The 26,159-nt window shown below is 30.4% G+C and overlaps 3 protein-coding genes across 3 annotated transcripts; 1 reads left to right on the top strand and 2 right to left on the bottom strand.

The window, feature by feature from the left end:
- Positions 1 to 2,968: 2,968 nt before the first annotated feature.
- LOC137825965 (glucose-1-phosphate adenylyltransferase small subunit 2, chloroplastic) lies at positions 2,969 to 6,555 on the bottom strand. The gene is made up of 9 exons (XM_068631786.1): positions 5,924 to 6,555; positions 5,412 to 5,708; positions 5,055 to 5,324; positions 4,772 to 4,951; positions 4,573 to 4,676; positions 4,356 to 4,467; positions 4,126 to 4,224; positions 3,865 to 3,984; positions 2,969 to 3,332 (listed from the first exon to the last, which is right to left on the bottom strand). The coding sequence occupies exons 1-9, from the start codon at positions 6,170 to 6,172 to the stop codon at positions 3,216 to 3,218; spliced, it is 1,548 nt and encodes a 515-aa protein (XP_068487887.1). The 5' UTR covers positions 6,173 to 6,555; the 3' UTR covers positions 2,969 to 3,215.
- Positions 6,556 to 15,288: 8,733 nt separating this feature from the next.
- Positions 15,289 to 16,660, top strand: LOC137826076 (proliferating cell nuclear antigen-like). The gene is made up of 4 exons (XM_068631920.1): positions 15,289 to 15,698; positions 15,772 to 15,954; positions 16,059 to 16,156; positions 16,298 to 16,660. Exons 1-4 carry the CDS (start codon positions 15,380 to 15,382, stop codon positions 16,496 to 16,498), a joined length of 801 nt encoding a protein of 266 aa, XP_068488021.1. The 5' UTR covers positions 15,289 to 15,379; the 3' UTR covers positions 16,499 to 16,660.
- A 911-nt stretch (positions 16,661 to 17,571) lies between these two features.
- LOC137824171 (cytosolic enolase 3) lies at positions 17,572 to 25,730 on the bottom strand. The gene is made up of 13 exons (XM_068629653.1): positions 25,407 to 25,730; positions 25,158 to 25,312; positions 24,892 to 25,066; positions 24,139 to 24,210; positions 23,914 to 24,030; positions 23,464 to 23,544; positions 23,148 to 23,224; positions 22,606 to 22,709; positions 21,437 to 21,535; positions 21,252 to 21,337; positions 20,765 to 20,851; positions 19,053 to 19,250; positions 17,572 to 18,029 (listed from the first exon to the last, which is right to left on the bottom strand). Exons 1-13 carry the CDS (start codon positions 25,509 to 25,511, stop codon positions 17,964 to 17,966), a joined length of 1,422 nt encoding a protein of 473 aa, XP_068485754.1. The 5' UTR covers positions 25,512 to 25,730; the 3' UTR covers positions 17,572 to 17,963.
- Between the last annotated feature and the right edge of the window lie 429 nt (positions 25,731 to 26,159).

Below are 26,159 nucleotides of genomic sequence, written 5' to 3'. Positions count from 1 at the left end.
GGAGATATAATGAACCTAATAAGTAAAAAAAAAAAAAAAAAAAATTCATCTGATAATATTATTACTTAATATGTCGGTTTAACTAAAATAGTCTAACTAAAATGTCAAGTTGTATAGTAAAAACTTTCATATAAAAGAACAGAAAAAAGACAACAAATAAAAATATACTAACTTAATATTTTAAAAATTTGGTTGAAGAAAAAAGACAACAAATAAAAATATACTAACTTAATATTTTAAAAATTTGGTTGAAGGCAATGTTTTATACTTTTTGCTATCTTCTCCTAATTTTTTTATTTTCTCTTATCATTTATATAGAATACTTCTTTAGTGTTTATTTTTCTCTAGATTTAGTATAAATGGTAACACATTTAGATATATCAATACCACACATTATAGTGCTATGAGTTTTTAAAATTCATTATAATTATATTGTACAATGTTTAAACTGAATTTATTCTTTTTTAAGAGCATGTGAATTATTTAAAAACAAAGGAAAATTATTTATTTTATTAAATAAATAAATTATTTTTATTTATTAAAATTTAAAATTATTTAATTAATATATTGTATGGAGTTGGTTATAATTTCAATTTAGTTTGTGATTTTGGATGGAAAATATTGTTGGACATAAACACTGGACCATTGAAATTGAAATGGGCCGTAATTTGAAACAGTTAAATTCGGATGCTTATTTCTGGATTTGGACAAATATCTATTCTCACCCTTCCTTAAATGCAATTAAGTGTTATGGGATGAAACTTTGAAGATTTTTAAATGTATAAAATGAACAATAATGAAAATAAAATTTAATAAAATATAAAAATCTATTAGTTTACACATTTCACTATTGAATTATAATTATTTATAAATTTTATCAAACAATCTTCTTTTCACACGTTTTCAACTATCTTAATCTTCAAATAATTTACCAATCAATTAAATTTCTATATAGCTATATTTAAAAAAAAAATAGTCTTTGTTTTACTTTTTGTTACAGTATATTATTTGTATGATATAATTTTATTGAATTACTATAACACATGAGAATAAAAAGATTTAATAATAAAACATGTACAAATTATAAAATTCACAAAATAATGTAGTTAAATGATAAAATATATAATTAATTTATTTTCATGGTAAGTTTAAATATTTTTCTCATAATCTAATTTAAAGTGTACCTTTTACCATGTTAAGTTATGTTACTAATTTGTAGTATTCTTTTTAAAATCCAAGCCATAGATTTTAATATTTTCTTTTACCTATTGAGTTTTGTTGAGATCTCTCTAAATAAGAAAAAAATTGATGTAAAGGTCTTGTGGTGCTATAAAATTAGTAAGGATTTATAATAATAGAACTTGTATGTATAGTTAGGTATGTGTAGAAAACAGGAAAATCATAACAAAGGATAGTTGAATTTTGATTTAATTAAATTTAAAAACTTTTCACAAATATCATCTAAATGATAGTATTCAAACGATGATTTAGTTTATCAATAGTCAGATTGTATCCCATTTGTTTCATGCATCATGTTAAGCGCAATTGGATCAATTGATTATTCTTTCCCAAGTTATTCCTAGTTTAAGGAGTATTTTTTTGACAACTGGTCATTTCTGACCACCTTTTTTAGTATTATTTGTCAAACAAACACTCATGCCTAAAGTCTAAAGGTTGCATGTTTCAATGATTAATTGATCATTGGGTCTGATCACTAAGGAGGATGTGTCTGACGATGAAAGTTTTGTCTCCTAATTCAAATGTTCTTTCACTTTAGGAAAGGTTTGCATTTTTTTACGTGTACAAATGTACAATAGGTAAGTCACTCTCTCCTAGGTGATTGAGTGAACACTTTTAGTCTTATTCTTATAATCTCTTTTGACCATAAAGATAACAACATTCCTACTTTGAACTCTAGGAACATTCTTCTGAAGTTTTGAGGAATATTTCTTTTAGCAGCAATTTGACATGGTATATCATCTACTTACTCTCTTTCTTCTTGTTGATGGTAGGCTTATAGGTGCTTGAAAAAGATAGTAATTGAGGTTATATTCATTGAGCAACTTCAATTCTTCTTTCCACCTTGTGTCAACATGAAGTATTGCATTTAGTGTTCTTATTCTCTATGCAACATCCTTGATAGTTGGCAATGTTTATCTCCTTAGATATCATAGTCTTTTACACCAATTCATAAAAAAGTGCACACCATACAAATTAGATAGCTGAGTCCGAATTAAAAAACACTTTGTGTTAGGAAGTTGACAAAAGTAGCTTTAACTCATTTTTCAAAAAAATCTCGATATTAATTAATATTTAATCTTTGAATGAGTCTATTTGGCAGAGAGACATTCCTTACAATATAAAATAAGCATATGAATATTTATTAAAGTACAAGATTGATTTATTTATGCCCTTATCATGTCCTTATCGTTTGATGTCTTATGCGTCTTTCATGTGTCTTATTAGATTTAAATAAAATATAACATAATTTTATATTAATTATTAGATGAAACGTTTGTCATGATTTGTCATAACTATAGTCTTATAATAGACAAAATAAGATCATGTTTTATTCCTACCTATTTTTAGTCCTTAATCAAAATTTTAGGGTGTTGATTGCTTTATCAGTATATGAACGAACTAACCCATTCATGTTTGCACCAGCATTATTGTTCGTTTTAAACATGATAAACTCGCAAGTTAAACAAGTTCACTCGCACCTACAAAGATACATTGAAATTTGTAACTTAACAACCAACAATTTACTCAATAAAAAGTTTTTGTGATCCACTTGCTATCTAAGAAATAGTTCTTATGATCATATATAAATTAGTTTTTATTTTTAATATATTTTTAAACACTAAATTATCTAATCTAAAAATAAAATAATTTATTTAATCAATAATCTATCCATCTTTGTTTTTTAATCAAACAGTGTTAAGCAAAATTTTGTTGAACTATATAGTAGTTAGTCCGAAATACAAAAACATTTATTGAATTCACTAAATGAACTTTACAGAATGATTGCTCAAAAGGGTCATTATCTTCCGCTATTATTTACAAGCTACTGCCTAAAGATATATATGATGAAACATTAAGAAAGCCTTCACTAGGCGTGGAAAAAGCAGAGCTTGATCAACTCTCCAGCGGTGATAATGAGCTCCTCAGACACCATTTTGCATTTGGAACAGAACAGTATCTGATTTTGGGTGGATTTAGATTACAGTTCCACTAGGAATTAAAGCATCCTTGATCACTGTCACAATCCCACTTTTTATGAAATATCCATCTGTTTCCCTTGCAGCTTCTTGGACATTGTCACTGTTTAGAATCTAACCATTGGAACCAAAAGTTAGTCTTAGAATACTACATTTCATGTAACATGTCACAAGAACATAGTATGACATGAAAACTGTGTGAATGATTATTCTCATGATCAAGATTAAAGGCCTATCAAGTAAAAACTCTTACTATTCAAATATAATAACATATATTAAAAGTTGATGTGCTTTTCTTTCATGTTATGTATATATCAAATGAAAACTCTTAACTGTATTGCACTAATGTGAGAAATGAGAATATTTAACCACAATCATCAGATAAGATTAATGATTCAAAGTACATATCTAATTAAAAATCTGACATGTTTAATTAGAAAGAAAACCCTCATTAATAAAATTATATACTATTGAACAAAATCAACCATTTGTAAATGTTAATATGTAAAAGAGATGTAGTTTTGTAAGTGTTTTTGACATTTTTCTTCAATCTTTGATTAGAGTTAGACAGTTAAAATCTTAATTGTGAAGGTTATTCATCACCATTAGAAACAATACCAAAATCACCTAAGCTACTACGCCTCACCTTCACATTTTCTCCAATTCGAGCATTCTTGTCGATAATTGCCCTTTTGACATGAGAGTTCCGGCCAATACCAATTGGAACACTGCCTTTAGCAGCCAGAAACCTCTTATCAGCATCAGTCTGGAATACAACAATCAGAAAACCAACTTTGCAGTTAGAAACAATCAGCATGCAGTAACAAACTTACAATGGATGAATAACAAGCACTTTCATACGTGAAACCTTCACTGTTAAAAGTTGGAAATACTACCATATTATTACCTCATAATAATCTGCCCCCATTAATAGCGTGTCTTCAATAATTGCACCTTCTGATATGCAAGATCGCAACCCAACAACAGAATGGTGAATTTTGCAGTTCTATGGAACAAAATATGGAAGACAAGGTTAGTTTCCTATAAAAAAAGTTATATTTGACATCTTTGTTAAGAATTATAGAAATCTCATACATGGAACATATAAGTACAGTGTGAAGGTTCTAAAAGACTTACCTTAATCACACATCCTTCACCAATAACACTATCAGTGACATCAGCATCAAGCATCTTAGATGGAGGCAAATATCGTGGTTGGGTGTAGATTGGAGACGAACGATCATAGAAGCTGCAATCAATATACCAAAAAGCATAACACATCAACATCATAACCACAATACACTATCACTTAAATACATTTCTCAAAATTAAATGGCCTATATATATAGTTCACCTGAAGTCAGGCACAGGCTTTTTGGTGATTCCCAGATTTGCATTATAGAAAGCCTCAATTGTACCAATGTCTTCCCAGTAGCCATCATACAAGTAAGCTTGCACCTGTGAACATACACAATCATGTACAATGTTCTCAACAGAAACATGAAAATAACAAGTCTTCTTAACATTAAACAGATCGAAGAAGGAACACATACTCTCAATCCAATGGAAGTTGCACCAGGAATCACTTCACTCCCAAAGTCATTTGCAGCAGGAAACTTCTCACGTAGCAGGTTTAACATCACATTTTTGCTAACAACATATATACCCATGCTAGCAATGTAAGGCATTTCCTTTGCTCTCTCGTCATCAAGACCCAAAATAGTAGTATCAACCTAGCACAGAAAAATGTCAGTGGCCTTTGTAAGCAATGTTCCATCAATGATTTCCTGAACATTTCCAGGTAAATACAACACATAACGTGTTATATGGGCTTACCTTCATAGCTTTCAACTGTTCTCCTTTGGGCTTTTCGGCGAATTCAATTATACGCCCCTCTTCATCGATCTTCATCAGACCAAATGCAGTGGCACGATTTTCATCCATCGGCAAGGCAGCAACAGTGATATCAGCATCACTCTCCCTATGCACTTGGATAAATTTCTCATAATCCATTCGATACAAATGATCACCAGCCAGAACCAAATACTCCAAAACATTGTGCTCTTCAAAAAGCCATAAATACTGCCTCACAGCATCTGCGGTGCCCTGCAATGATCTCATCAAGTTTGTTAAAGCATTAAATCAAGGGACAGTAAAGATCATAAAAGGCACTAACACAGTGAGTGTTATTACCTGGAACCAATTAGGATTCTCAGGACTCTGCTGAGCAGCAAGAACCTCAACAAAACCCTCATTTTTGTAGCCCCCCATGTTGCTTGCATAAGCACGAGAAAGGTGCCGATTCAACGACGCAGAATTGAACTGAGTGAGAACATAGATCTTCGATACATTGCTATTCAAGCAGTTGCTAACAGGGATATCAATCAGCCTATAGTTTGCTCCAAGAGGAACAGCAGGCTTCGCCCTCTTCTTGGTCAGTGGATAAAGACGAGTCCCAGCACCACCTCCAAGTATAATGCCAAGCACACTCTACAAACATCATCATCATCAGCCAAACATTTCCACTCGCAATCATAAACACATCCAATTCAAACACCACAGGATCAAGATCAACCACCGTGATCCAAAAAAACTAACTTGATCCAAAACACTCTCTCTCCTACCACCCCACAAACACAAGATTGTAAATTTTCTCATATTTCACTGATTTCAAGCTGTAAAAGTGAAGAAAGAGGTAGACTTACTTTGCTGGCATCGGGATCAAGACAAGTCTGGGAGTTTTGGGAATCAGAAACTGCCTTGGGAGAAACAACAACTGGATTACGAACTCTCTTGGGTGCAACTGAAACTGAATCTGTGGAAATCTTATCCCCATATAGCTGTGATGCAGAGAAAGAGAGGGCGCGTGGGAGTATTTTCCTACCCCCATTGGAGGAAGAAGAAGAAGAAGAGCATGGCACATTGAGAGACCCTATAGAAGCCATGGAAGCCATCACTCTCTTTGTGAGTGTGTGAAGCAAATGAGAGAGAGTGAGAGTGTGTGGTGGAGAATGGGTGAGAGAGTGAGTCTCTTATTATGGGAGAGAAGATATCACTACAAAAATCATAGATATTATTTTGTTTAATTTAACATTAAAAATGGGAAAAAAAAAGGAGAAAGAAGAAGATCATAGGATAAAGATGCAACGTTGTGGAACGAATTATAAGGTAAAGAAGTGAAGAATTTGAACCGTTCCTTTGGTTGGAGGGAGAAGAAAGGGACAGGCTGGCAGGTTGAACGAGCACCGTTGAGGATGTCACTTGGCTCACACAAAGACACTTCAAATCTCATCTCCATGCATTTGTCTCCTTCCTCTCTATTTCTCTCCTATTTTGTAGTTTTTCTTCTCAATTTCTTACCATTTATCAATAAATTTTCTACCCATTTTTTTGTTTCTTTCTATTTTTCTTGTCATAAAAGTAATAATTCTAAATAATTCAAACTAATATAGTGAACAAGAATATTGTAGAAATGTAAATTGTAAAAAATAAATGGAGAGAAGTGTAAATCTTGATCAAATACCACAAACTAAAGAATTTATAAAATTAATGTAAATGAGAGGTGAATAATAAAATAAACTAATGAAAGATTAAAATGGTAATGACATATATAATAATTTTTTTATCAGTAAAAAAAATATTAAATAAAAATTAATTTTAAAGATTAAAATAATTAAATTCTATAAATTAAAAAAATTATATTAGTATATTTTATTGTTAATAAAAATTCTAAAATATTTTTTAAATTAGTATTAAAGTTTTAGTTACTAATTATTTTATATTTTAAATTATTTTTTATTAATTTTTTAGAGATTAGTTTAAAATTTAAAATATTTGTAGTTAAAATCTTAGTATTTAATTTAGATAAAAATTTAAAAATTATTTTATAATTTTTTATTAATAATAAAAAATATTTTAAATGTTAATAATATTTTAGTTTTTAAAATAATATTTAATATAACGATGGTTTATTTTTTTTAAAAAAAAATTAAGTGTTATTTATTGTAGTGTAATAATATTTATACTAAAAAATAAAAATGGTTGTGAGAAATAAGTGTAGTAAAAGAAATAGTAATGGAAAGTTAATTAGCATTAAAGAGTGTTTAATGCGCTTTTATTATGTTTTTTGAAGTGTAGTTTGATCTCAATATTCTTCTTTAAACTAAGTATCACAATGATTCCATCTTCATTTTAGTATCATCAAGCATCAGAATCATAATCTTTTTCACTGTTGCTCAACAATGTTTCTTTCATTTTTTTTTATCCCTTTCTATTTTCATAAAACTGTTAGAGAGTCATCAATAGTATTTATTTTTTAAATGAATTCAGTTAATATTGCTATCAATATTAAACACATGAGATAATGAAGCTATAACGATAAATAATTAAATAAAAATTAACTTTAAAGATTAAAATAATTGACTAAATTAGACATTAAAAATTAAAAAAATTATTAATATCTAAAATAAATTTTATTATTAATAAAAAATTATAAAATAGTTTCTCCTTTTTCTTTTCAAATGTCAAAGGGTTAATTAAAATAACGTAAATGTAAAGTATTGTTACACAAAAGTAGATGAGTGAAAGTATTTTGAAAAGCACGTAAGTATAAATCTAGATCTAGATACCATGAAATAAAAGGCAATTAAAGATAAAATAAAGAAAACACTAACGTAAATGAAAGATAAATAAAATAACACATGTAAAATTAAAGTAGTGATAACGTGATAATAATAAATAAATATATGGTTAAAGTATTTAAAATATTTATTTCGTCTTTAAGAATTTTGAAATTAGATTTTATAGTTTCAAAAAACATTTGTAATTTATCTTTCAAATTTTTGAATTGTTACTTTTATTCATGAAAGTTTAGTTAGTGTTTCTGAAGTCGGTTAGGATCATTGTATTAAAAGATAGTATTAATAGTAATATTATATTGTTATGGTGTGATTTTATTGTAAAAAAAAAGATTTAGAGACGAAAATGTTTATAAATTATTGTTAATTTTGATTTATAAATTATAAGTAATATTCCTATTTTTTAGTAATTTTCTCATTCCAAAATTAGAGTAATTTGGTTTGGAATGAAGGCAATGGTTGTAGATTGGGATGTTTAGGTATGATTTGGGATTCACGTGATCAAAGTCTTATATCACGTGCCCACCATTGCATTCTCATTGGCTACTTATACTTTTCTTTTATTAACTTTACATTTTACATTTAATATTTTTTAATTTATCATAAAATAGTTACACTTTAATGTATCTTTTAAAAATCAACTTTAAACTTAAATCAATTGTGTTTACCGTATATTATGAATTCAACTATTAATTTTAAGTTTAATTTTATAAAATATGGGATATCTCATATTGAGTAAAGATTATGATAGTTTATAATATATAAGTGAGTGTAAACCTTTTCTTATAAGTCAGTCTTATAAAATTGAGTTAGCTTAAAGTTCACTTCTTACCATACTATCAAAGTCTTCTTGAATTCATCATAACAATTCACTCGTCCGTTATCAAATCATCAATAATATATAGTTCTACACATATAGGTCGACGGTGACTGTGACCGACACAAAACGACTCACTGATACACTTTTCATCGGTCTAAACTGACACGAAACGAAGCAACATTGACTCACACTTTAGGTTGACTTGATCGACGTAAAAAATAAATAAGAGTAAACTATATTTTATAAAATTAAATTAAACTTCTTCTTAACATAAAATAAGATTTTAAGAATTATTTATAATTAATCTAATAACATCATGAATTGAACAAACTTAAATTAAAAAATGATTTAAATTTAATGGGTTTGGAACTCATTTAGAATTCAATTTGGTTTTGGTTTCTTTGAAGGTGAAGGATGATATTAAAAAAGGGTGAAAAAATTATTTGAAGGTATATAGGTGGTGAATGACATGAGTGCATTAATTGAAGTGTTTGTTTGAATTCACATGTGGAGGAGTTCTGACAATCTTAGGAAGTTGAGTTTTGAAAAGACAGAAAGGTGAAAGAAGCATGGCTAACAAGTGAATCATTCAAGTTTTCTCTACAACCCACACTTCTAGTACTTATCTCACATTCTCATTTTATTATAATAATAGGTAATAATATGACAACCTATATTTTTTATAAAATTATATTAAATTTTTAATATTATTATTTTAATTTTTTTATAGAAAATGTTACTTTAACAATTATGTATTAATTTATAACTGTAATTTAATTAATATAATTTTAAAATTACTTTATTTTAAAAAAAATTATTTTTCCAATTATAATCTGGTGTATGATTCTTAACATATCATCATTCTTTTTCATATCATTTACTTCGAAGCTTATCTTTTATTATATATATTTATTTTTAAACACATTAATCAAGAATTATATACAATTCTTAAATATTTTTATAGCAAAAATTTCAAATATCACTTTTACTTATAGTATACATGGCCATGAATAAACAGTTCATATCATCCAATTTATTAATTGTAAACTATAAAAGTAGTTTTTATAAAAACAAAAATCTGTTAGTTCTACATATAGTTATTCATTCATCCATTGTTTCTTAAAATTAAAAAAAAAATCATCTATGATTAATAAATCAAAACTAATCATATTAATTTTTTTAACTAAATAATTTTTAATTGATCTTCTTAAAATTTTCAAATGTATGTTTTAAGATTTGTTTTGTAAAATATACTTTTGAATTTTTTAAAATATCATTTTATTTTTTGTAAAAATATTAGTTTTATGGATGAATTGAATATTTATCGGTAAAAGATTTGAATTGTATATTTTATTTCATTCGTTTTATACTTTAAAACAACTGCTTGAAAACCTGGTTATTAATAAAATATTATACCATGTGATAATATTAATAATAATAAATATAAATAAAACAATATTTTTTTAATTGTTAAATGATGAATAAAATATGAACGGTTGCCAATTCATCACTCATTATGATTCACTTGACTTGATACCTGACTGGCCAGAGACTTATATGTACAAACTCTTCATGTGATTATTTTGATAAAATAAATATATAATAAAAGATAATTTGTAATTAAATAATGTGAATAATAATTAAAATTATAATATTAAGAGTTATAAAGTGAATAGAGAAAAAAATTGATTAAATATCACGTCCTAATTGTTCAATTAATTTTATAAAGTTACGATATTCAGTTGAATGTTCGAAATTCGCAATTTAGATGTTTTTGATAAAACTGTTTTTCGGTTAAAAAGCCTTTTTGGGCTCTTTTTGCCTTTTGTAACTTTGTTTTTGCTTTTTGCTGATCTGTTTGTTAAGGGTAACATGGGTATTAGCAAAATCAAAGTTTTATAATTAAAGTTTTTTGCATTCAAATAATTATATATTTATTAAGTCATTGTAATGTTCCTTATATGCTGAGGCAAACGAAACACTTCGAAGATTTATTATTTACTTTATAAATTCTACATTTACACTATTTCCAATTTTTTTTTTCTTAAATTATAGAGGATTTGATTGAATTTTTTCCATAGTTATTTCGGGAAGAAGAAATAAAATGAGCTTTTCATCAGTATTATAAATGTTCTTTCATACATAATTTTTATGTACATTTTCTTAACTTAAATATAGATTAATTTTAACTTAAAAAAAATTATATATTTATTTTTATTCTTTTATCCTAAATGCTTATGACCCGATCCTTTCGCATTTCTTCATGTATTGAATATGCTTTGTATAAAAAAATATTGCAAAAACGCAGAAATAGAATAAATATAACATGTTTTTTTTTAAAAAATAAATAACATTAATTAAGTTGCTTCAAAAAATCAGGTTTCTGCTTTTTAAAAGAAATTTATAAATAACAAGATTATTTTATAAAAAAAAAGGTTTAGCAATTAGTTTGGATTTTGAATTTTCTTATTCGCTAATCCAAACACTGCAATTTTGCTATAAATAAACTCATGCCAAAACTTGTTTGTGTTGCATATTTTTTTCCTAAGTGATGAATCAGAGAAAAGAAAACCAAGAAAGAGAGAAAAGATGGTGGTCGACGCCGTAAGGAGGTGGAGGATGTCAACATCAAGTGCTCCGCCACCGGCGACCTCTCCCTCCAGCCATGGACTCCTCCCACACGGTCATCACCGTCCTCCTCCTCCCCAAGGTCTTCTTCACCTTCCTCAAAGATTGTAACTTCTTTTCAACACATGTTCTTGATTATTTTTTTTTTTTTTTCAATTACCATAAAGATTTATGTGTTTAAGATTTTTTTTAAATGTTTATTTGAACATTGTGTTCCATATACAACCAATAAAATATTAACATTTTAATTATTTATAAAAATTCATAATTTTGTTAATTTTGAAAAGAATTGTAACTTTTTATGTTTTTCGTGTATTTTCATTAAATGTTTTTTTTTCTGTTATATATATTAATATTTATTGTGGTTGTAGGGTGGAACACGGTTACAAAGGAACTCGTTTCTTACGACGCAAGACAAGATATTTGAACATGGGATGAAGCTGATGGTGATAGAGTTTTACTTTACAAGATATTTGAGTATGGTATTTCTTACTTCACCATTGTGAAGATGACTTCTGCTGACTATGCAAGAATTATAACAATGGTTTGCTTCCAAGAACCCTACCCACACTAGTACAAAATATGTAATCTACTACTCTCTATTTGTTATTTTGTGATTTCTTTATTTTTAAAAACTGAATTTTAAATTTTGATTTTAAATTTTGATTTTAAATTTTGAATTTTTAAATTTTTGAATTTTAAATTTTGAGTTTTAAATTTTGAACTTTTAAATTTTGAGTTTTAAATTTTGAACTTTTAAATTTTGAACTTTAAATTTTGAGTTTTAAATTTTGAACTTTAAATTTTGAGTTTTAAATTTTGAACTTTTAAATTTTGAATTTTAAATTTTGAATTATGAATTCTGAAGTAATTGTAAACATAAATCAAAGTATTTTTCTTCTTTATTTTTAAAAACTAATATTTTGTCAACATAATCCAAAATTGCAGTTTGGGAGTCGTGAGTTATTCAACCAAACATTTTTCTTCAAATCCCATTTTTCTCCCTTTCTTCTTCAATGGTTAAGAAAAACCACTTACGTCATCCAAAAATCTCTTTCCACAATGTCATTAACACGTGGGATTTAAGAAATGAACCATTTTCCCCAAAAGTGTAACTGTGTGTAATGATACATAAAAGAAGAAGAAAAAGAAAGTTTCATGCTTTCATTCTTCTTAGATATGCACATTCTCTTCTTCACTTTACCAACTTCTTTGTTACACTTTTTATGATTATATATTATTTATCATTATATTTATTTGTCTCTCATTTCTCTTCTTGTTTCTCTGCAAATTTGTTATTTTTTTTGCAAAATTTGTTCTTGTGGACGCTCTAAGGGACCTAGACAACATCAACTGCTCTGCCACCGACGGCTTCTCCCTCCAAGCCATGGATTCCTCCCACGGCCATCGCCGCCTTCCTCCCCCTCCCCAACATCGTCACCTTCCTCTCTGAAAGTCCTAGTGCGACTTCTTTTCAACACTTGTTCTTCATTATCCTTTTCTTTCTCAATTAAACGATAAAGATTTATGTGTTTAAGGTTTCTTAAGATGTTTATTTGACAACGTGTTCCACCATACAACCCAATAAATATTAACATTTTAGTTACTTATAGAAATTCATAATTTTGTTAATTTTGAAAAAAATTGCAACTTTTTACTTTTTGTGCGTATTTTCATTAAAGTTTTTGTTTTCTATTGTATATATTAATATTTATTGTGGTTGTAGGGTGGATCACGGTTATCAAAGGAACTCGTTTCTTAAAATGCAAGACAAGGATATTTGAGCGTGGGATGAAGCTGATGGTGATAGAGTCTTACTTTGAAAGATATTTGAGTATGGTATTTCTTACAACACCATTGTGAAGATGACTTCTATTGACTATGCAAAAATTATGACACTGGTTTGTTTCCAAGAACCCTACCCTCACTAGTACAAAATACGTAATCTATGATTCTCTATAAAGATCAGATAGTTTGTAAAGAACTCTTGTAATAAGAGAGGTGGTTACATTTTTGTAGTTTTTTTTGCAAATTTTCGCTATTTTTAACGATGTTTCCCATCTGAAACGTCGTTATATATGTTTTTAAATTAATGTGAAATTGCGATGGTTCTAGTGAGTTGTCTTTATATATCCTCCTGGAAATTTTTTTCCACGTGGGCTCCCTACACTCTCACTCTCTTCACTTCATCTTCTTCCTCTCTCTCCCTTCAACTATCTCACTCCCATCTCCCTTCTTTCTCTCACTCTGCATCGCACCACCCACATCCCCATCACACATAACCCTCTGCGGAGGTGCGATGCAGAGTGAGAGAAAGAGGGTAAGTGTGAGCGAGGAAGGTGAAGGGAGTGAGAGGAAGAAGATGGAGAATGGAGAGTGAGAAAGTATAGGGAGGCCACGCGAAAAAAAAAAGCTTTCCAAGAAGATATATAGCGACGATTCACTAGGAAGGAGTTTCACATTAAAAACATATAACAACGATTCAGAATGGTTAAAAATAGTGAAAATTTACAAAAAAAACTACAAAAATGTCACTACCTCTCTTATTACGACAGTTCTTTACAAACTATTTTTATAGGGAGTCGTAGATTACATATTTTATACTAGTGCAATTTAGAATAAACATATTTTTTTCACTAATATATTGCAAAAGGTGAATATCATATTGCAAATTTCTTCAAATATCTTTGTTTTGAACGTTAAATAAATTCATCTATGTTTGAAAGGTAACTTTTTAAATTGATATTTATTTATGAATTTAAGGAAGAATTTGTTAAATAAATTATAATGTGGTAGGAACTAAGTTTGGAGTTGTTTCATCTCATCGCTGATTCATTGAAGTGGACTTATTATTTTGTTATTATTTTTTATGTAATAGGAAGTATACTAGTATTTATCTTTTGGTATTGATGTATTGCCAATAAACTAGGCTTCAGATTAATAAAATAAACATTCTTTAAATATATAGGTTAAATGTTGTCTATCACTTAAATTATTTAATTTTATAAATATTATTAAAACAAAATTTAAATTTAGGATATTATTAATCTAACTTAACTATTCTCATTATTTTTATTGATACGATGAAATATATATTTATTTATTTTACAATAGGACTAGAGGTAATTGTACTTAACTATCTTTTATCTTTTCAAAAGAACTTCTTATTCAAATATTTTTATTTGTAAAATTATGATTATGTATTGTTAACATGTGAAATATACTAGTATATGTTAATTATAATGCCATATGGAATTATATCCTTGATTTTATGATATTGCATTCTTGTAAGTGCAATTAAGTTAACTCCAATATACGGACACGAACACAAATACAGATATGGAAATACATATAATTTTTAAAATGTAGGATATGAGGACACAGATCTATATATTATACAACTATGTTTAAGTTTTTTTTAGCATAAAGATTTTTCTCATGAGGGGTTCAAAATGATTTTTTCTTATTTTTATAATCATAATAAAAATCTATACAATAAATTTGAGTTTTTAGAAAATTAATGTATTCCTCCTTTTTGAAAATTGTGTTAGAATTATACTAGAATTGTTAAAAATATAATAAATATTTTTTGAATCAAACACTTTACCGATACGTGTTCATGTCGGTGTTCGATACGTGTGTCTGACACGGACACAGGACACACCATTTAAGAAACGTGTCCGAGTCTCATTGGTTAACTCAGCACAAATATTAAATAACTTATATACTTAAATTAGACTAATCAAGTTAATATAATAGACTAAATTTATCAATTAGAACCTAAGATTAAAATGAGGGATAATTAGTAAAATAAATACAATTAGGTCAACAAAGTTAAAGAAACTAACCACGGGTGGTGGCAACGGAATAAACGAACAAAACCCGCGCGAAAGAGCTCAATATACAATTTTGTAAAAAAACAAACTTGATTGTTTTGTGTCATCCCATTGTCATTCGCATTTCTTTGTAGTCTTCTGTGTTGTTGGTAGATCATTGGTGATACATAGATAAGAGGAACAAGAAAGAAAGAAAGTGAGAGAGAAGAAGAAGAAGAAGAAGAAAGAAAGGGTAGAAAGATGCTGCTGCAAGCTCGCATGGTGCAAGGTTCAGTCCTGAAGAAGGTGGTAGAGGTTGCAAGGAACGTGGCAGGGGAGAGTGCCAACTTGGTTTTCTCCACCACCGGATTCTCCCTGCAAGCCAACAATGTTGCCATAATGGTAGCCGCCGTTCTCCCCTCCGATGCTTTCGACTATTATCACTGCGACCGCACCATCTCCATCGGCATCAGCCTCGACTCCATGTTCCGGATCTTTCGTGTATCCTCCGATGATGACATCGTCACCATCAAAGCCTTTGACGGCGTGGACTGTCTCACCTTCGTCTTCGAAAGCTCCAGTGAGTTTCTTCTCCCTCTCTCTCTCTGTTCCACTTCAAAATTTATGCTTTTCTGAACATTGGTGTGTTGCAGAGCAAGACAAGGTATCTGAGTTTATGACGAAGGATATTGATGTAGTAGACCAAGAGCCGCTTCTGCATATCTCCGAGGCGGAGTACCATGCCATTCTTGAGACGGAGAACCATGCCATTCTCAAGATGCCTTCTGTTGTGTTTGCAAGAATTTGCAGTGAACTCGCTGATGTTGGAGACAGTGGTTCGTACTGCTCTGCTTTTCTTTTTCATGTTTTGTTATGCTTCTTGCTGATTCTTTCACTTTGCAATTGATTTTGTTGTGTCTGTGTTTCATTTTAATTGTAGTTACCATTAAGATTACCGAGAAGTCTGCCAAGTTTAGCACTAAAGGAGAACTTGGGATTTCAACCATAATCTGCAGGCAGAATCTTGATGTTGACAAGGTAACATTTTTGTTGCTTTCTTATGTTGAATGCATGCTTATAGTGATCTATGGTAGATTCTTTCATGTGGGTGTGAAATTATGTGTGGATAGCATTCAGCAATTTGAACTGCAGACTGATGGGTTTATGCCATGGATACAGCCTGAGGAAGCAGTTGTGATAGAGATGAATGAGAGTGTGAGCGTGACATTTTCATTGAGGTTGATAAATTCTTTCACAAAGACTGCGCCATTGTGCAATACAGTCACCATCAGCTTTGTGAGCGAGATGCCTTCTGTGTTCGAGTACAAAATTGCTGAGACTGGTTATGTTCGATTTTTTTTGCGTCCTAGGGAAGAATAATACTGAACAGGACGAGGTTCAGGAGAAGACAAAACCTGATATGGGATTTCAAATTCGGTTGTAGGATTTCTTATCTGATGAGATTTTGAATTCTGTTGAAGGATTTCTAAGACATTCTTCAAGATACTTTTTAGCTAATAATTCGAAATTCAGTATTTGTTTTGCATGTGTTTGTGATCTTCTTCCTTTCCACTTTACTTTGCACATTTTGTGGTTCTGAGATATAGTTTTCACAATGGATAATAGATTCTTTATTGATTACTCTTTTTTATAAATACAAGCATGATCCGAACAGATTTTGCCAGGATTGATGAATTTCATATTGTGTGACTAAAAAGCTTTGATGTCAGTGTTTTACTGTCATTTGCTGTAGGAAAAAATGTGGGATCGGAAAAAAGAAAGATTAGACCGAAACTATCAAAACTTGTTCTAAACCAAAAACGTATACTTCACTTCAATTTAACTGAACTCTTTCTACAGTTCAAACAAACCAAATTAGATCTTTTAAACTAAACTATTCTAAATTTCATTCAACTATTTTTAATTCTTTTTGAAAAAGGTTTAAAGACAAATTAAAGTATTCATGCAATGCTAACTAATTGTTTAAAGAAAACTAATTCAAATTAAAAAAAAAAAAAACATTGCTGTATTTTTGTGTTTTTAGACTTCATTGTTAAACAATGACTAGAATTCATAATTAGAGAGTTTAATATGTATCAAGACAATCATTTTTTTATTATTTAAAACGAGTTAATATTTAATTTAGTTTTAATAGTTTTATTACGATGGTTGTCCACTTTTAAATACTACATTTAACAATTGTTTCACTATTCTTAAAAAAGTTCAATTTGCTGAGTCCTATAAAAATGTATATGTAAAGCACTTACGCTTTGGTTTATAAGTGTGCTTTTCCACTTAGCTAGCCAGAGTTAAAACACAGTATTAATAAACAAACCGCCCTCTACACTAGGTTATGCCAAAAGAGAACAAATGTTGCTAGAAAATCAAAATATGTTCTCCATATCGACTATGATAACAATATATAAGTTATAACGGAACAAGAAAGTATAGAATGAAAAATATAAATAAAGGTAAATTTATAACTGAAATATCAATCAGTGGTCAGATCTGTAAAAGATGGAGAATGGAACATAAGCAATGTGCAGAATTGGAAAACTATTATCAATATCAGTTGCCCAGAACAATTTTACCTTCAGCATTGGATTTGTGTTAAGTTTCTCTCCCTATAACAAATAGACAAATAAACAGGCCGCACTATCTTGTACACATTGTTAATGCTAGTAAACATTCTCTAAAAGCCCAATGACAAACTGGTGAAGAAGCAGTTATGGCAATAGAACGTCAGCAGTTGTTGAATATGGTACAGTGATGAACTTCAACCACACATATCAAACTTAAAAGAAGAAAATCATATCTCAGATCAATCTGAAGAAATTGATAATTCTTATTGCCTCCAATCTTCACCAGCATAAACTGCATGATCTCCAAGCTCCTCCTCTATCCGAAGTAACTGTATCAAGATTCAATAAGGTAAATGTTATGTTTTTTTTTGTTACGCTTTACCAGAACAAACGACAATACTTACAAGACATGAACTTCATCTCTACATGAGAGCCAGAAATAAATTAAGTTTGACCTAGTTTTTTTCTTGGCTTCTGCTTTTATAAGTTGAAGCACCTTCAATAAGCTTATACAAGTTCAAACATTTTGTGCATTTGTTCAATTAAAAAAGCTATTTCTAGTTTTAAGAGATTCTGTGATATTGGTAATGACCTAGTTTTTCCTTTTAAGAGAAACCTAAAGAAAACAAACTAAACATTACCGTAGACGTAAGATGGACTGTAAAGATCAAGATGAATGCCTTTCAAAAAAATGCTGACCGAAAATTCTTCTTTAGTTACGAGCGGAACAAGAAACATCAAGATGGACGGTAAAGATGATGATTCTAACGAAAACAAAAGGACCTTAGGTACTCCTAGTGTTTCTTATAGTTAAAATCTTAATATAAACTAGAAGCTGTTTACTATTTAAAAAAGTGTAGAAATTGCGTTCACAGAAAGATTTCAAGGTGAAGTTGTACCAAAACTTCCAGCTGAATAAATATTTACGGAGAAAGTAATATATCATTGGTTGAATCCGTAGAAGTCTATAAGGGGCAAAGCAAGCCTGCATAAGATTACTTTTAACATGCAATTTATCATAAAGAATAAAGAACCATCTACGGATTCAAAAAAATTTGCCATCAAGACGGATAAAGTGAGGAGCCTCGAGGAATAATATTTACAGGTATTACTGCTATTGAAAAAAAAAAGAAAAGAAACAGAACAAATTAGCATATTTACAACCAGCAATGAACAAAATTACAGGTTTTAAAACCAGTTTTACACTATTGATATCGAAAATATACCACCTATCAAAGAAAACAGGCACCTTACGATAAACTGGTGAGTTGACGGAATGTAATTAGTAGATAAATATCTGGGAGCATGACAATAATGCAGTAAAACCATCAGCATAAGAATCAGAAAGAGACCTGGTTGTACTTTTCTAGCCGCTCTCCTCTACAAGGAGCTCCTGATTTAATCACACCAGAAGCAAGGCCAACAGATAAATCAGCAATGAAAGAGTCTATGGTTTCGCCACATCTATGAGATGTTACCACTCCCCAATGTGCTTCCTTTGCCAGCCTCACCACTTCAATGACCTCTGTAACAGTTCCAACTTGGTTGACCTAGGTTGCAACAGTGACATTTCAATATTTATTTTCTTCAAGAAAATAGAAGGAAAACTGCAGAGGAAAATTAATATACTCTACCAAATGATTTATAGAAAAGTACACGGACAATGTTCCAGCCTTTATATGGTGTCAGTTACAAATTCTGTAGCTTGCACGTTATTTTATTTCTAGCTTTATAGGTTAACTCTTTTGTTGGGGTTTATTTCCTTTTATTGTGATTTGCTGATGTGGTGATGCACAATCACTAAAATAGGGTAGTGGAGAAGTTGGTTACAGCTTTTTCTTTTTCTACCTGTGTGCGTTCTGTAACTGTCCACTGCTTATATGTGTTGGTGGCGTTTTGGAAGGGACAGATTACCACCAAAATATTTTATCTCCATCACGATCTCTCAATTCCTATTATGCTTATCCTTGAACACTTGGAATTATTCCAAACTTTTAGTTCCCCTGTCCATTGGGTTCTGTATTCACCCTGGATAAGTTCCATCTCAGTCGGTATCAGATTTTAGGTGCTGGGCTACGACGGCAGCTGCAACAAGGAGTCAGCTTAGTATTGAAGAGGTGGAATGCTCTTTTACACAGCTGAAGCTTTGCAAGGATCCCAGTTCTGCTACTACCCACCCTTTGCCACCCAATTCATAAATAGTTTTCAATAGGGGAGCCTGAGGCAATTTTGTACAAGAAAATGGTAAAGAGGGGATGCGTTTTACTACTAGGGTTTTCATCGAATGGAAGAATTTACCTCCAGAGCATGCCACCTGAGGGTTTCACTATGATTTTCTCAAGAAGTTCTCAACTTCTCAGCTTGAGAACAAAGATGCACGGAGGTTATTCTTACAGAATTTACATGGGATCACCTATAAATGCTGTAGCTTGCACGTTATTTTTTTTTTATTTCATTCTGTTTTATAGGTTACCTCTTTAATTTGGGTTTATTTCCTTTTACTGTGGTTTGCTGATGTGGCAATGCACAATCACTAAAATAGGGTACTGGAGAAGTTGGTTACAGCTTTTTCTTTTTCTGCCTCGTTTTGTATCTATCTCATGCTTATGTGTTGTGGCCTTTTGGAAGAGACAGATCACCACCAAAATATTTTATCTCTGTCACAATCTCTTGATTTCTGTTCCTTGAAACACTGGGAACTATTCCAAACTTTTAATTCCCCTGTCCATTGGGTTCTCTATATTCCCGGAGTTTATTCTCCCTAGATAAGTTCCACATCTCAGGCAACTCAAAATAACAGGCATGTTGTGTTTCAATTTCTCTTCTTTTTACATAACCTAGCTTTGCAATTTATGATCTTGTATTTTCTTGAAAAGCAACTTTTTCCAATATTTGTGGATATTCAACACCCCAACTTAATTCTGAAACAGGATTGCTTCCATTCCATAAACAACAGAGTTTAGTATTTAATATTTTAAAACAAAACAATAAATATATATATAAGATTAATTTTTTCATTAGGCAAAACAAAATACTTCAAAGTTATTGAAGTCACAAAATTTACCTTCAGTAGAAGGGCATTACAAGCAGACTCAGCTATTGCTTTCTCAATGCGTTTTGCATTTGACATCAAGAGATCATCCCCAACTATCTGCAGAACCATTCAAATAAAGAAAAAACTATATAAACAGAAGTTCCATCAGAAGCCAATTTATGTAAAATAAACATCTCAGTCGCAATATGCAATTAACCTATCTAATGCTCAATCCCGATATGGAGGAAAAAGACAACAATTTTATAAGAAATGTTTATTCCTCCCTTGCCCACATAGCCTGCTAACGAGTCAATATGGCATTTATACACTAACAATCAATTTGTTCTTATTTTTTATTAAATATGTACACTGTTATCATTTAAAACATTATGCAAACTCGAAAATGGTAAAGCTTACTGCACAGCACAATCTTTGCTGCACAGATTAACTAGTACAGAGATTGAATTGACATTAACTCAAACAAAATATTAATTGATTAAAATTTTAAAAAAAATACCTGACAAATTCCAAGACTTGAGATATACTTGATATGTTCCCAATCTTCCTTGTCAAATGGATCTTCTATTGACACAATAGGGTATTCTACAAATTCAAAAAGAAAAATCCAAAATAAACACAAAGCCCTGTGCTGAATAAATTATAACATTCCCGTTAGTCAAATTTTAAGATAAAATGGTGTACCCGAGCATAGTTCCTTGTACAACTCTATCATATCCTCTGCTGACTTAAAATTCTGTCCAGATTTTTGAGGAGATTGAAAATCTAGATCATATCTTTTACCTATATCAGGGAAAAATCATATATAAATAACAGCATAACCTGGTCAAATTTATTCAAAAGGCAAAAGGAGCCTAACACCATGAGGTGAGGAAGGTTGCATGACAGAAAGGTGTTAGTATTAAATTAACATAGTGAAATATTGTAACATTTTGCAGTAGCTTTGCTTATAAATTAACTATCAACCATAGTATTAATATCCTCTCTATATATAAAATAGAATAGTTATGAATAAGGATATTTTTTAACGGTATTTATATTTTTCAACTTTATTTCTAAATTAAATTTCAATGTTTTTAAAAATAAATTATCAATAGTTAAAACAACCCAGTATCACAATATAGATTGTTTATAAAAAAAATCTAAGATATATTTTTTATGTTTAAAAGTATATATTTGTTATGAAATTTAATTACTATAATATAACTTTTATGAAATATATTTATTTATTATAAATTTAGTTGTATAAAATAATCATTCATCCCATGCATTGAACAGGTTAAAATACTAGTTAACAATAAAACATTAAAATGATCAAGCATGACAAAAAAACAATAACAGGCTCTTGAGATTAAAATTCATAACAATCGCCCATGGTCATCCTATAGCACTTTTAAAGTCTGTTTATCTCTTACCCTTCCAAACCCTTATTTATCTCTCTAAACTTTTAAAGTATGTAAACTCAAAAATAAATTAAAAGTGATTACCCTGTAACGCCCCCCTCCTCTCCAAATAAATAACATTAATCACATACCATCATATAATACTTGTACAACAAGATTCAGAAACCAAGTTGAAAATGGCACAACTGGAATTTAAATAAAGATGACATATTACCACACCTGATGCCTGATGTTCTTTGGTACTTATAGCCATTATTGAAGTATTATTAACAGATAAGATTGTTATTTTTACATCTCTTAGAAAGTAAACGATGCAGTAAAATAGTTAGCATGGCACTGCTGCAACAGTCAAATTATAATAGCAATAAGCAATATTAAAGTAAGCAAGTATCACCAAATTCTATCTTCTCGAGAATCTAAAAGTAAAAAAGGATAGAAACTTATACTTACCAATGCAAAAATTTGTAGCAGAAACATCAAGAGCTATCTTTATTTTATCATTATAACCAGTTCTGCTAATGGCCTCCTTGACAAGATCCAGGGCTTCTCTAAAGCTGATGATACTTAAATACAGTCAGATAAAAACTAGAAATAAAATAAAAAGACCTACACTTAGAGATTTCTAAGGAATAGAGATTTCACATCAATGTATCCAAAAAATAACAATGTACACTTAGAGAAAATAAAACTACAGCAGAAGAACCAGAAGTCAAATTACCAACCAGATGCATGCAACTGTGATTATATTATACAAAATACTATATACCGCAGTTTTTGGAGATAATTTTTGTTTACTTTCTTTTGCTCTAAAATGGAGACTTTTCCCCTATTTTATGCTATTCATTTAACAGTTAAGAACTTCATAGAAATATATGGTGCCATGTGATCCACATAAGTGACCCCACAAAGTGGAAAAAGGATTTGTTGTAGTTAACCTAAAGAATTTCCAAAAGCTGTAGATGCCAAATAATTCAATAAAATAAAAAACTTGCCTGGTGATATTAGGAGCATAGCCACCATCTTCACCAACATTACAGTTATGTGCACCAGATTTTTCTGTAATGACAGCCTGCCCTTTTGTCATCAACAATAAATAAATATATCAGCCTAAACATGACATCTGCAACTGACTATTGATATTCTTTAATGCATTATTGATGGAAAAACATGTATATGGGATGGGAAATGATATGTTTATGTTTCTAGGAACATTCTAATGAGTGAAATTAAAAGAAAAATATCCCTAAAGACAGAAAGTAAAACCAATAGGATTGGTTAAAAATAAAAGAAGAAATCAAGCAAAACCACCTTTAAGTGATGATAGGTCTCAGTACCCATTCTCAGTGCTTCCTCAAATTTGCTTGCTCCAATTGGGAGAACCATGATTTCCTAATAGGAATTATATAAGAAATATTTCATATCTAAAAAGGGCCCAAATCACATAGGAAACTATATCTGTTAATGTTAGAAGGTCTGAAAATAAAAAACAAAATCAAACACAACAACAAATCGCCAAAGTGATGCCCTAAATAATTCAATCGGTGATAGTTACAAGGAAAAATTATAAGCTGGTTACGATGAAAATGTAAGATCCCCAGGATATTTTATGATTGATTTGACATATTTCCACATTTATTTGTCAGTTAATTTCACTATTCATTAGTTTATTAGATAAAAGGAACACAAGCATAATAAAGGTAAGATTGGTAGAACACTAATGAGAATGTGTAAGAAGTTAAACTGCAAAAGAAACTATACCTGAATGGCCAGATTACTCCCAGCATGTTTTCCACCACTTATTACAGTGAAGGCGGGAACAGGAAGTGTTGGATTAGTTTTCCCAGACAGGTCAGCAATGTGCTTGTAAAGTGGTACCTGGTATGTTCTTGTCTTTATTTTCATGATATCGTGACTTAACATATATACGTATTTCCAGATTAAAAGTTAAATGAACTTAACAGAAATATTAATTGACAGTCATACCTCCTTTTCAGCAGCACCAGCTTTACAAGCAGCAATGGACACAGCTAATATAGCATTGGCTCCAAGTTCCCCCTGCAAAGAACATTAGAAACACAAAAGATAAAATATAATATAGGGAAACCTATCTCGTTAAGATAAATTATTCAAACATGCATGTATAAGTCCTGTTCACAACAAATGCATGATATAAGAGTCAGTCACACGAACTGCCTTCAACAAGATCTCCAGAAGAATATACAAGAAAGATATTACTAGAAATTATCATAAGAAAATTATATCTTGGATTTGAACTATTTGAAACTCAAAAGGAAACTGAGTAAGCAAAGGCCAAGAGAAATGTAAATAATGCTTCTATAACATCCTGTATGAATTTATCATATTTCGAACAGCCGAAGTTTTATAATTGTAGCTGACTAATTGACACAAAAGCATCTATTTTACAGCATTTCAGAAATAAATAATCTGAAAGAGACTTCCATTCCTTTTGGTGAAACAGAATCAGAAACTCTTCAGTTTGCTGATCTGAGTTGCGTCCATCAACGTAGCTAAGAAAAGCTAAAAGTCTTATATCCTTGACTAGAGAAAGACAGGAAAACCATGGGATAATATAATTCAACCTTTTCATAGCATTTTACCTAAGTAGTAGCTAAATTCATTTTGAAATGCAAAACAATCGAAGAAGCATTGAACGAAACAAAAATGTAATACGGCATATTAACAACCAATCGAATGACTTCACAACTGTTAAATCACCTTCTTCTCAGTTTTGTCAAGGTCTATCATAGCCTGATCAATCTGCGACTGAAGCGTGGGATCCATACCGATCAACGCCTCAGATATTTTGTCATTGATATTCTTAACAGCTTTGGCCACGCCATTTCCGAGATACACTCCTTTGTCTCCATCCCGCAGCTCAACAGCCTCGTACCTGAAAGGAATTATCAACGAACAAATTCGAGAACGAATTGAATAAACCGGTGAGAGGAATTGCAGCTAAGAGGAAGAGTGAGAGGGTTTACATGCCGGTGGAGTTGCCGCTGGGAACCGAAGCGCGAAACACTCCTTTGTTAGTATGCAAGTCGACTTCGACGGTTGGAATCCCTCGGCTATCGAGGATCTGCCTTGCCTTGATTTTCGTAATCACCGATTGCACTGCTTTTCTCATGTGATTCGACTGCGGTCACCGCAAAAAAGCACGCTGAGAAATTCCGATGATGAGAAGTGAGAGAAAGAGAAAACGTGAAAAATGAGGAGAGGCAGAGAGATACGATGAAGAGAACGGGATCGGAGGTCTTGGCCCTAACGGCGGCATTGACGGCATCTTCGAGTTTTCGGGAAAGCAAGTGTTTATCGAGGTACTCTTGCACTGACATTTCCGCAATCACCTGCTTCTTCTTCTGCTGTTCAAAATCTTACTCACAGCTCAGAAGGTGTGTGAGGGTGAGTGTGAGTGTGTGTGTGCCCGCGCCCTTTCTCTCTTCTTCCGCTGGCGAAACGCGATTCGACCCTGCTGCTGCTGCTTCTTCCCGGTGTAGGCGAAACGTCGTCGTACTGTTAAATAAATAAATTACTTTATATTTCATTTCCTTTTCTTACAAATTCTTCATTTCCTTTAAATTATTCCACTAAAACGTCGTCGTACTATTGAATAAATAAATTACGTTATATTTCATTTCCTTTTTCTTACAAATTCTTCATTCCCTTTAAATTATTCCACTAAAACGTCGTCGTACTATTAAATAAATAAATTATTTTATATTTCATTTCCTTTTTCTTACAAATTCTTCATTTCCTTTAAATTATTCCACTAAAACGTCGTCGTACTACTAAATAAATAAATTACTTTACATTTCATTTCCTTTTTCTTGCAAATTCTTCATTTCCTTTAAATTATTCCACTAAAAATACAATTCAAATAATTTACAGAGCAGATTGTAATATATATATATATATATATATATATATATATATATATATATATATATTATTAGTTAGTTCATTTTACAATAATAACTTTAAGA

The sequence above is a fragment of the Phaseolus vulgaris genome, chromosome 8 (genome assembly GCF_000499845.2).
Source record: "Phaseolus vulgaris cultivar G19833 chromosome 8, P. vulgaris v2.0, whole genome shotgun sequence".
Lineage (NCBI taxonomy): Eukaryota > Viridiplantae > Streptophyta > Magnoliopsida > Fabales > Fabaceae > Phaseolus > Phaseolus vulgaris.
Note: the sequence above shows the minus strand (reverse complement) of the source record. Positions and strands in the feature narration are given on the sequence as shown.

Excerpts from the sequence above, each read along its gene's own strand:
- LOC137825965 (XM_068631786.1), bottom strand. The coding sequence starts at position 6,172 with ATGGCTTCCATGGCTTCTATAGGGTCTCTCAATGTGCCATGCTCTTCT. Across the intron at positions 4,952-5,054 it reads AACAGTTGAAAGCTATGAAG|GTTGATACTACTATTTTGGG; the intron begins GTAAGCCCATAT and ends TTTCTGTGCTAG. Across the intron at positions 4,677-4,771 it reads CAACTTCCATTGGATTGAGA|GTGCAAGCTTACTTGTATGA; the intron begins GTATGTGTTCCT and ends GTATGTTCACAG.
- LOC137826076 (XM_068631920.1), top strand. The coding sequence starts at position 15,380 with ATGCTGCTGCAAGCTCGCATGGTGCAAGGTTCAGTCCTGAAGAAGGTG. Across the intron at positions 15,955-16,058 it reads CGCTGATGTTGGAGACAGTG|TTACCATTAAGATTACCGAG; the intron begins GTTCGTACTGCT and ends TTTTAATTGTAG. Across the intron at positions 16,157-16,297 it reads AGAATCTTGATGTTGACAAG|CCTGAGGAAGCAGTTGTGAT; the intron begins GTAACATTTTTG and ends CCATGGATACAG.
- LOC137824171 (XM_068629653.1), bottom strand. The coding sequence starts at position 25,511 with ATGTCAGTGCAAGAGTACCTCGATAAACACTTGCTTTCCCGAAAACTC. Across the intron at positions 25,313-25,406 it reads CCGATCCCGTTCTCTTCATC|TCGAATCACATGAGAAAAGC; the intron begins GTATCTCTCTGC and ends CGGTGACCGCAG. Across the intron at positions 25,067-25,157 it reads AGCGGCAACTCCACCGGCAT|GTACGAGGCTGTTGAGCTGC; the intron begins GTAAACCCTCTC and ends AATTCCTTTCAG.